The sequence below is a fragment of the Sylvia atricapilla genome, chromosome 3, assembly GCF_009819655.1.
Source record: "Sylvia atricapilla isolate bSylAtr1 chromosome 3, bSylAtr1.pri, whole genome shotgun sequence".
Classification (NCBI taxonomy): Eukaryota; Metazoa; Chordata; class Aves; order Passeriformes; family Sylviidae; genus Sylvia; species Sylvia atricapilla.
Window position 1 is genome coordinate 82,236,791 of NC_089142.1, and position 12,323 is coordinate 82,249,113.

At 37.4% G+C, this 12,323-nt stretch overlaps 1 protein-coding gene across 1 annotated transcript in view; it reads left to right on the plus strand.

Annotated features, from left to right (window-relative positions):
• Window positions 1-12,323, plus strand: part of PLD5 (phospholipase D family member 5) — a 138,415-nt gene that overhangs the window by 107,728 nt on the left and 18,364 nt on the right. Inside the window, exon 5 of the mRNA XM_066314431.1 lies at window positions 57-184. Coding sequence (XP_066170528.1) covers window positions 57-184 — 128 coding nt within the window. The remainder of the gene's footprint in view (window positions 1-56; window positions 185-12,323) is intronic.

Here is a 12,323-nt window from a genome sequence, read left to right on the forward strand (position 1 = left end):
TGTAAATTATCTCATATTAAGTAATGCCATTTATTATTCTATCCTTAAATCTTTAGGTGCTGAAGTGTTGTATATGAACATGTCAGCATATAATGAAGGTCGTCTTCAGTCATCATTCTGGATTGTTGATAAACAGCACGTATACATTGGAAGTGCCAGCCTAGACTGGAGATCGTTGGGACAGGTAATTTAATTGAAAAACTTATCCTATACCCTTTGAGTGTATAATGAGGAAAAAAAAAATTACATTTTGAGGACACATGGAATAGCTCTATTTTCTGATAGTTTATTGGCAAAAGTGCCAGCATCAAAAATTGTACTGCCACGGTTTTGATGACTCTTCCGTGTCGTCAAGAATGTACTACTATGAATTTTTCTTCTTTTCATTATAGTAGTTATCTTCCATAGTTCTGCTTAAATTTTAAATATTGGATTGTTTTTATTGATTTCTATGATGGCAATGGTATGTTCCAGTTTACTTATTAAAAAAAAAGGAAGCAAACCCATTGGTAAACAAACCACTATGGAAACTCCATAGTAACATCATGGGCAATACCTAGTCCCTCTGACCTGCCATTTAAAAAAGCAAACCCCAAATTTGGAAAGACTTCCAAATGGATAGTGGGTATTGTCCAAATGGATACTGGAATACCCACTACCTTTGGGGAGGGTCCCATTAATGGGTACAGAATGTCAAATAGCATGATGCTTTTGAAGGCTGCATGTACTAGAGAGAATTCCGCATTTTTATTCCGCATGAGACTTGAAGCAACAACCACTGTTAAGAACTCTACATAGTCTGTGACCATTTTGAGGAATCCATAGCAATAGAGCTTATTTGCCCTTCTGTAAGTATGTGTGCATTTTTTTATTTCTGCAACAGTCTAGGAAACGATAGTGGCTGTCGTGTTTATTTTTGCTGTGTACCACTGACTGTGTGAGGCTCCTCTCAGCCACATTATGGAGTGAAACCTGTAGTTTGAGATCTCAGTTACTGAAATGCACAACAGAGAGGGAAAAGCAGCAGTCCTAGGTAGTTCTTAGTTGCTATAAAAAGGCTTGCTCTAAATATGAGCAGAATCTCAGAAACACAGAAATAATTTTGAACATAGGTTCTAATGATCTTGTAAAGAAGAAGGTGTGTCTTAGTTTTGCTGAACTTTTTAAGATCTGTTTTCAGCTAAGAGACTGGAAGTCTGACTAAAAACAAATTAGCCAATTTAGTAAAGAAAGTGAATAAGTGCATTTTTGCTCTTCCTGTGATAGTAATTTACTTAACAGATATGTTTATAAAGGAATCTGGAACACTGGTAGAAAAACAATGTTGTTAGAGAAAGTCTTGGAAAAGAGGATGTTGTATTTTCAGTCAATGTAAGAACATACAGTTTGGGCTTTTGGACAGTTCAGAAAATGTTTTTATATTATCTATGCCTCATGACCTAAAATCTTCCATCATAACAAAATACCTCTTAATAGGATTTATTTAGCTTATAAATAGTTTGTCTTTGAAACCTCTTCTATTTGGGAGTTTGAGTACCAGTGAAAATAATAAATAAGGGGGAAATAAACACATTTACCAGACACATTATTATATTATTTATATTTTGCTTATATATTTATGATCTTCATCAGAGAGTATACAATTCCATACCAATTTGGCCTTCTCATGCTGAAGTAAATCTTAAATTTGGTAACATACCTGTGTTAAACTTTGATGACAGTTACTTGTAGGCCAGTGTTTCAAAAGTGATTCCTCATTGTTAATTTTATCACTCTTTTATGCATGCATTTGGACTTGTTTTAATCTTATTGCCATATAACAGTATACATTTGTATGTAGTTATAAGATGAAGCTCTGAAGATTATTTGTACAATGCAAAAAGAAATCTCTCTGAATTATGATAAAAGAGAATCTGCTTTCAGGTAGTTAAGAAATGTATGCTCGGGTTTCAGAAGAGCCAAAGGAAATTAGATGCTTGGCTCCTGTTGATGTTAGATATGAGCAGTCAATTCCCTTAGCCCAGAGTTGCAGGTTAATAAATCAGGGCAACTGTCAAAAAGATCTGATGTGCTGTCTGTCTTGAACTTTCCTTTTCACATAAGAAGCAAAAGAAGCACAGAACTCTGTCATTTTATTCTGAGTCCTTTCCTCAAGCAAAATGCTTTGCACATGTGTGGGACCTAATCTTAAAACCCATGGTGAGCTGATCCCTCACTGGGGAAATGTATCTCCCACGGGTTCTCATTAGCAGAGTCCCAGTATAGCTGCAAATGAGCGATCAGCTCCCCCTCCCCTTTTGTCCCTTTGCCTGATAATAAAAAAAAAAAAAAAAAAACCCACAAAAAAAAACCCAAACCAAAACCAAGCCTGTTTAGCATCATTTGTCTCTTAGGAGGCTAAATCTAAAGCTGAAACAATAACTTAACTTTTAACAGCTCCTTGGAAAACATCATCAGGACTTAAGTGCTTTGGTTTTGCAATATTTGTGGAGAATTCTTTGTGTTTATAAGCTGGATACTAGAAATCAATCACATATGAAGCTTATTTAGTTTTGTTGCCATTTCCTTGACTTGCCAGCACTTACAAGAAGCAATATGAGTATTTTCTTAAAAGTAAATTTTCTGCATCAAGGAGAGATTTTCATATGCTGCAGATATTGCTTAAGAATAGCCTTTAAAGTTGCACATATCCTGTGCCTCTGCTGGCAAAGTTTTAATACTTGCCAGAATCTCAGCTTTGAAATTATGAGCAAGGCTCAGAGCACATTATTACTTTTCAAGAAAAACTGTGTTTCAGTTAAATTGAAAGTTTGTCAAATCTTTAATAATTCTGGCTGTAACATCTATGCCAGCTATCTGATTCAGTCTGAAATCAAACCCCACAGGGAAATGTTAAGTACTGTTTAGATTTCCTGAAAACAGGCTTTTATAAAAAATTAGATGTTTTTTCGTTCATAGTGGAATATTTTGAATTTTTCTTTGTACATGTCTAGATTTTGTGCATCTTTTTCGATTCTTATCAATATGTCCTAACATTACCCAATTACATAACCCATTGAAAATTGAGGATTATGAACAACCAAAGTTTTGCCACTTTCTCAGATATAATAAGCTCTGTAAGTTTTTACTGGTTTCTAGTTTCTTGCTGGTAAATTTATATATACTGATAAACAACTAAAAATGAGTCACTCAAACATGCCGAAAATCGTATATTTGTACTGATTAATTTTTTCTTATGGCTTGAACTAATAGCAATCAAGATGGCCATGCTGCTGCATGCTAGTTTCTAGTTTCTTGACCCAGTAGCTTGCTATTACTTAATAAAAGAAATTGGTTATATAACAATTGTTATAATCCATAAGCTAACGAAATGTGTCATATTTCTTTTGTTCCATGACTCCCTCCAATAGTTCCAGAAAAGCTTGAAAATGCATTTATCTCCTTAATTCTGTTAAGGAGCATGATGTTTGTAATACATATTAACATTTCTGGAGCTTTTAATGCTAGCAACATTTTTGGAAAAGTTTTACTCGCACATGAATAATTGAATCCAGTGGGCAAACAACTGTAATGGATTAGTTGAACCACTTCAGAAAAATGCATTTATGTGCAACAAATAATCAGCTCTTGGAAAACACTATCACTGAAAATTCCTGAAACAAGTAAAACTAATCCAATTGTCTCCACTGGAAGTGAAATCGGGCTAATATTGGCTAGTCTTGTTGGCAAAAAAAAAAAAAAAATAGCTTAGGTCAGAAATACTAACAGTACCAGGTAGTTAAACGTATGTGTGAAGGTTAGTGATCAAATTCGAATCTTCAAGGTCCCAAGCAGAAGCTTGTTTGGAGCAGGAGCTCTTTGCTCCCTGGAATTGTGGGAGTCTGACTGTAAACACCTGGGCTGAGGGTAAGTGTCTTGTCTGAGGTTCCAGAAGGAAATGGCCTTAAAACAAAGGAGGGGGTCCCGAATGGAAAACAGTAAAGTTTCTGACTGGAGGAAAAGTCCTTAAAATAGGTGAGATCCTGGAAATTAAAGAGCTGTGGGTAAGATGAAAGCCAGGGGATGCAGCCAAACCACTGGCTGGTGATGCCTGAAACAGGTGAGCAGCCATGCAGCAGGGATGGACTCGAATTTCTGCTCAGCATCTGGGGTCAGCAGCCCCTTCCCTGCAGGAACCGAAGGCATAGATGGAAAGTGTGAAATATAATCAAGCACTTGCAAAAGCTCCCATCTTGTTGGTTCTTAAATCTCAATATCTAGATCTACCTCAGGTAGTCATTTGCTGTCTCTTGCCTGGCACATCTTAAAAGCATTATCTCAAAAATTCCTGCTTAAATTTTGGCTCAGTTGGTGTTGAGTTCAAGTTCCTAGACATGATTTTTTTCTCTTAGCTGTGTGAAAAGTGCTAGCAGAGGATTTTTGTTTTTAAGATGCCTCTTAAGTCCCATGTATTTTCTGGATTGTTCATTTTTCTGATCATTTCAAATTCAGATAAATTTAAGCCGAGTGGCTGCAAGATTTAATTTTTTTAAGGACCAAAACCAACCATGCTGTAAAAATCACTTTTTTTAAAAAAAGGCTAAAAAACCCCAACCAAGATGAGAAACATACTTCTTTAAAGACAAAAAAATAACCATGTGATCTTTCTCTCACTTTCCCATTAATTTCATGTCTCTGTTGGATTCTTTGTGTGATTTGTTTCACCAATATAAAGTAAGACTTCAGACAGGCATTTGATTTCCCTTCATCTTAAAAATCCATCAAGATTTCCTTTTCAGTCAGTTTCCTCTCCATCATCCTCCTACTCTCTTGTTGTTGTAAGTTACAAACTGCTAATTTTATCTACATAATTTAAGGTAACTGGAAAATTAGATAAACTGTCCCAACAGTTTTTTTCAGGTTGGAAACAGAGGCCTGTTTAACATGAGGAGTTTTTATTTGATATACCTAAGATATTAAAAAAAAAATACCCAAGAGGGCTAAAGTACTGTAGAAGGTGAGATGTGATAGTGTGTGAATGAGGAAATCTCTGTGAAGTATTTTTTCCTTATGTTTATTAGTATTTATAACATACTTGTCTCCTTAGTATTGAGTCCTACAGCACGTGAAAGTTGTAGCAATTATGATTTTTTCAGTTACATTTGAAGGATAAGGAATAAGTTGCCTAGTTAATTTTTTCTGTTAATAATTCAGTTGAATCAACAGTCAAATTAGCTGACTGAGACGGAGAGATATGAGAGGTTTTCAAAAAAAGCATCTGTAGATACAGTAGATAAACTAAGTTTTGTCTTTTACAATGAATATGAATAATCAAGTGCATACTTACAGCAAAAGTGTATTGGATTCTGAAATTTGTGAAATGAATAGGCCTATATGCATTAGGAAAACAAACAAATAAAAAAGCAGGGGGAAAAAAAGGGAGGGAGGAATCCCCCAAAACTTTGGTTAAAAGATAGTCTTTTTGTGTGTGTCCATTTTAAGTAAAAACTGATGAGCCAATATTTGATTTGTTTTAGTACGAGTCTATTTTTTGAAGTAAGCTATAGGAAGGCTTTCAGCAGGATGTCTCCAGGAGTGCTTGGCATGTGTCTGCTTGTCTTGCCTGTTATCACCAGACAGGACAGAACTGGTTTGAGAAATAATGGGGGTTTCAGTTGAGTAGTTCAGGCTCATAGGGAAATGTAGGGAAACATAAGGAAGGGAGACAAAAGCAGCAGTCTGAAAACATCTGTATCATCTTCTCCTCTAATCTTTTGTGACAAAAAGACTGATAAATCCCAAACTCTTTCCCATCCTACTCTGACATGACAAACGTTGGTAAATGATGGTATTTCCGGTATTAAGAGCTGCATCTGAAGGGGCAAGTTTGGGGCAATTTATGTTTCTGGGAATATTAGAGGAGCAGTCCTTTCATTGGTTGTGGTGGGTAAAATCAATTGGAAGCAATCCACATGGTTCTTTACTCAAAACTCTCATCCCAATTATACTGATGTTACACATAAGGAGGAGATATAGCTCAAAGGCCACTCCTGTGAAGGACAAAACTCACCTCAGGATTATCCCTTCTCTTGGACTTTATTTCTGGGGATATAGATTCTAATAAAAACTTGCCTATAATTCAAGAATCTCTGGAATGCTGCTAGGAGCAAATGCAACCCCTGTTTCTTTTTATGTATCTCTCCCAGGGAAAGGGGAATGATGATTTCCTCAAATTATATCATCAAACACTGTATTTTCTAATTATTTGTGTGAAAAAAATTGTCCTCCAATACAACTGATCTGTAATAAGTACTGGGTTTCCATATATCTCAAAATACATCATGATGCACTTATTTGTTTCCGGCTTCCTCAAAATATTGCTATAGCAGAGCCACCTCTCAAAACTGATCACTAGGACAAGATCTGCACATTTGCAATTTCTGTTGATGATCTTTACAGAACTCACAGAACAAAAGCAAGCTATAATCAGTCAGTCATTTCTCTGAACTTTTATCTGAGTCTCTTGAAGTTATGTAATGGTGCATCTGGTTCTTTTGAGATATTTTGTCTGACAGTAGAATTCCATCTTTTCAGTCAAGCAAAAGTTATATTGAGAGTTTCCATTTGATCCCATGTTGTGCTAGTATGAATTACAGATTTGTCCCTAATGTGCACTTTGTCAGTTTTTCCCACCTCCTTCTAATAATTTGCTTAATTTTCTTATTCTCCCAGTAGTATTCAGTATCATACTGCTGTTAGTAAACTGAACACAGTCCCAAGTGTCCTATAATATGAAACAAGGCTCTTTCAACTTCGCTGTCCACTGAGGTTCAATCAAGCTCAGATGGGTAAATACTTGACTGAAAGTACAGGCAATATAGTACTGGTGCATTCTATCTAAATTTGTATTTCTGTGTTAATAAATCTCTCTAACATAAGACAGAGAGTATCTCCTTCTAAAAAGTTTTGAAATGCTGTTATCCATGTGATCCAGTCCTTAAAAAAAAGCCTTCATGGGTTTTCTGTCTATGAGATCATTTCCCAAGCTAGCTAATATTTCAAAGATAACAGAAAAGTGCAACCCAGACCTTCAAACACAGGTAAATGAGGCAATATGTGAAGAAAGCAGGTACAAGGAGGTATTGCAGAGCTGTATTGACAATTGCCTTTTCAGTAATTTATTACTATTTATTACTTTTTTTTCTATTTCCTGCTGCATAGAAGTCTTGTTGTATTGTCAGAACTTTGCTATGATGCTATTACAGCTTGTCCTTCAAAGGACAAGTTGAAAATACTTTTATTATTTTCACTAAGAGCTTTTGGCTAGGGTTTTTGTCTTTGACCAAATCTAGAGCATTACAGTGGCTGACATGTATTTGCAAAATTGCAGCTTTTCTATTTTCCTTTTTTTTTTTTTTCCTTTTTTCTTCCCCTCCAAAAATTAGGGGGCTGGGAGAAGATATGCTGCTTTTGTAAATGTGCAGATCTCACAGCATGCATTTATCATGGTGTAGAGTTTGCATTTTTGGAAATACAATGTTTTGTTTGATTCTTTAACTGAGACAGGCTGCTTTTTCTCGGTTACATCCCGTAAATCAGGACACTCAGTGTTGCCCATTATGCTTACTCTGCTTGAAATTTACTTCCTATGCATCCAGTATTTACAAATAAATATCAGTGGAGCAGAAGGACTGTTTGTCTCTTGCTTCCCATTGCCGTGCACTGCTCACAGAGGGCTGGTTAAAGCTGGACAGGAACACAGTGATGTGGCTGCTCCACTGGTGTCTTGTGTGTGCTGCACTGCTGCCTGGTAGTGCCCTTGGTTCCTCCTTACCCCTGTGAGCTTCTGGCTGAGTGATTTACTGACTGAAAACAGCATGGGAGCTATATATTCACCTTGCAGTTGGAGCCAGAAGGTCCTCTCAGCTTGGCTAGTTTCTCTAGGTGCAATGCTGATTGTTCCTGCTTGTCATACTTCTCCCACTGTTGTGCTCCCTTCTCATGTGCACCAATGAATGCATCATCTGCACTGTGTCTGTATTTAGTGTAGGAGAGGCAAAATACATCAACAGCTTTTGCTGCATGTTTTTATTTGATTTCTGTTGACTGTAGGAAATATGCTCATTACTCTGTTTCTGACCTCTGAAATTAGATATCTTGTCTTTTTGATTTTTTGTTGATTTTTTTCAGTTGCTCCAAAAGTTCTTTGAAACAGGTTTATCTACTGTTGAAATAATCAATAATGAATTGTAAATCAGTAAGTAATAAACCTGCACAACAAAATGATGGAATATTTGGTTTGAACAGATAAACTGACTTCTTTCCAAAGTAGCATAGCATATTCAGGTAGCTGGGGACCTGAATATTGCTGAATGCCAGGCTTAATCTGAGTAGATTTAGACTGGATATTAGGAAGAAGTTCTGTATGCTGAGGGTAGTGAAGCACTGGAACAGTTGTCCCAGAGAAATTGTGGATGCTCTGTCCCTGGAAATGTTCAAGGACAGGTTGGATGGGGCCCTGAGCAATCCGATCTAGGGAATGGCATCCCTGCCTATAGCAGGGGGGTTGGAACTAGATGACTTTTATGGACGTTTTCAATCCAAACCATAATTTGATTCTATTTTTTTCTCATCTTTTTTTTTTCTTTATTTTTTTTTAAGTTGCTGTGGAAGTCTTGTGAACAGGTTTACCTGCTGTTGGAGTAATTAAAAATAGATTGTAAAATAATAAATAATAAGCCTGCAGAGCAAAATTATGGAATATCCATTTTGAATTGATAAACTGACTTCTTTCCAAAGCAGCATGGCATATTCAGGTAGTTGGGTCTCCAAAACCCAAAGGAAAATAGAAGGTTCTTTCTCCAGTAAAACTAACCCCATAATCAATTGCTTGCTTTTTAATACTTGCCACACCATCACTATTTCTTAATTAAGAGTCAGAGATGTTGCAAAGAGAGTGTGATTGGTTCTGTTTTATTACTGGTCCCTCAGATACTTGACAATATCAGTTTACTAGCATTATCAGACTTGAGAATTTTGGATGGGTTCTAAAAGTGTTTAGGGAACCAGAAGCATGCAGGAATTTGCTGCCATAACACAAACTGTACAGCACTGCACACAGAAAATCATCCATAAAAGTGCGTGCAAAAAAAGACAGCTTTAAAGACCTCTTCTGCTATCTTGAAACAAATACTGTGGTGAATAGACAGCGCTGGTGAGATGTGCTTGCACAAGTCCATGGCCTAGGGATAAGACTCAGTAGCCTAGAAGTTAAGCTGTTGAAGTTTATGAAAACTGTTTGGGAGTATCTCCCAGAAACTGCATCACAAATAGCTCACCTGGTAGTTGTCTTGCCTTAAAAAAAAAAAAAAAATTGGTTACAGAGATGAAACTTATTTCGAGGCACATCCCTATAAAGTCTGTTTGCAGTGATCTACACAGGGTTAGTCTGAAATAACCAGTAAACTTACATGGATATTAAAAAAAAAAGCAGTAAATCCACCACTTTCTCAAAAATTTGATTTATGTTATGCTGAAAGAAAATTTGTTCATTAAACCGCAGCTGAATCTCTGAAGGGAGAGCTAATGCACCACAGTCTATTCTGTCATCTTCCACAAGAATTTGCTGGCAGCTAATCTTGGTCAGCGATGTTAACAAATGGAGGCAGATTCATCTCAGAGGGATTTAGTTATTAGCATACCCCATCAGATCAATCTTGTTCAACTAAACAATTAAAATAACAACATTAAAATAATCATGAAAGTGTATTCCCAATATGTGATTCCACCCACGCACACACACTTTGATATTGCACAGATGACAGTTCCCCCCAAGAAAAATGTCTTCATTCAGAACTGCCTCAACTCCAAAAGGTTCCCAGATGGAGCCCAGTCACCTCCTGCTTGAAAGTTTGAATCCTTTCATGGAAAACTGGATTTGGTATTGTCCTGTGAAAAAGACACACAGTAAATCAGGCTGAAATATCATGGCATAAATCTCCATGAGTCGGGGTAAGGAAGGACAATCCCTTCAGTCATTTTATAAAAGACAAATGATTCTGCAGTTCAGAATAAAATCTCATCTTTCTATACTCATAAGTCATCAAGCAGAACAAAATAGATTCTGACAAAGCATTCCTTCCATATGAATTTGCACCATTAATGTCGTCACTAACCTTTTCAGATTTTGATACTGTTGTCATAAGCATCAAGGCCTGGTTTAGAAGTCAGCATGCAGTTACCTTTCTTAACTTTTCTAAGTAAACAGCAGTTATCAAAACAGTGAAGTCATTGACATTTCCCTGGAACTGCTCAGTGGAAAACTATTAATCCCTGCATGAGGGGTACGTATTGAGCAGGCAGTGCCTGCAGACAGAATTGTTAAGTGTGTCTTCAGGGAACTGTAGAAGTCATAGGAATCGTGATACTGGAGAGGCAACTTCTTCTAATCAGTGTGATGACTTACTAGGCATTGCTTTCAAATGTGCTAGAGCACCTCACAAGAAATAGCTGAGGAAACTCACCCTGTTGTTTAGCCTGGAGGAGAGATGGTTGAGAGGAGATTTCATCAATGTCTGTAAGTATCTCAGAGAAGGACGTTGAGGATAGAGCCAGGCTCTGCTCGGTGCTGCCAAGCAGTAGGACAAGAGGCAGAGGCCAGAAACTGATTCACAGACAGTTCCACCTGAATATGAGAAAGGACTTCTTTACTGTGTTGATGTCTGTGCAGTGGAACAGTGTCCAGAGAGGTTATGGAATCTCCATCACTGGAGATATTCAAGAACTGTCTGGATGCCACCCTGTGCAATGTGCTCTAGGATGACCCTTGTAGGAGGGAAGCTAGACTAGATGACCTCCAGTGGATCCTTCCAGCCTTACACAGTCTGTGGTTCTGTGTTCTCAATTTTACTGTTAGAGTCAGGAGGCAGAAATGTGATGTATTAATTTAATTACAGACTTTCTTCCTAGGGTACCATACCAGGATTGTATCGTTACAAGAGACATTGCTTCCACGTTGAAGCAGCCAAAATCCTCACAAATATCTAAATGGTTATTCAGGAGAAAAGGACAGAGAGCACAGTGGATTTCTAAAATAGATTTTCATATTGACTAGCCATTGTTCTGGAGCTGCCTGTGTACCATTTGGCTAAATTGCCTTACATATCTAAAGTGCTTGGATTTCTAGCTTACCTCAAGGTCCTGTAAACTGAATTTAATCAAGGCTCAGTCAAAAATTAATTAGTGCCTTTGGCCCTCTGCTCACACCAAGAAAATAGGTTTCTAATTCTGATCAGGTAGTCTGGCAAAGCTCAACAGTTATAGCAATAATTCATATGCAATGTCATTGTCCCAGTTTGTGTCCCCAGCATTCCTGCTACCAATCTCTATTCAGTTTGCAAAAGGAAAACCCACTGTGTGTGTCAGTAGTGTTATAAATAATGCATCCAATTAGTCAGCTACATGCTGTTGTATTTCCCTGAAGGCCATGGATCTGAAAGCCCTAAGAAACTGTGTGCTTTGAGAGAAATGTTTAGACATAAATATTGCCCTTACTCTGAGATCAGCCCTTTGCACTCTCCTCTCTCTGTTGCACAGCAGAAGACGTAGGAAGGCTGCCCTTTGCAGCATTGCATAAGATAAGAACAAATGCTAAGGGCTCGTGCTGGGATTTCCAGCTGCGTGAAGAGACTGTGAGATCAGGCTCTGTTGCAGGGAAGATGGAAAGAGGCTTCAGGCAGGTACACACATGTATGTGGTGGAGGAGAGTCCAGCCCTTTTCAGAAGCTATCAGGGTCTTTTTACTTCACCCTGTTGGTTTTCTTATGGTTCTGCTGGAGAAGCGAATTTTTTAATGTCATGTGCATGACACCCAGACTGAAATGTGGTGCAGCTTGCCAGCAGTGGCATGGTAGGCCAACACAATGTGATCCTTTTCTTTCCAGCCTCCACTTTTCTTTGACAAAAGGAACAAAACTATTTCAAAAGAGAAACAGAATCAAATTAGAATTCACATTAATTAGATTTCCTGCAGTAAAACAAGAAATGAATCAAACAAGATCCTGGAAAAAATGTTTTCTTGAAGTTGCAAGCTTCCATTTCCCCTAAAAAGACATTCGTGATTGCTTTGAGGGGGTAATAAAACTATAAACTGAAAATTCATTTGAATATTATAAATTAGGCTGTGATTATGCCAAGTGATATTAATTATGCTGATAGATTATATGGCCATGAATTTTTAACTGATTCACTTCTGTCGTCTGGGTTGCTCTGACAATTAGCCGTGTGTCAGGCTTCGTTTGTTAGTGAGCCTAAACAACAGCAGTAAAAAGCCCAAACTTGCACTC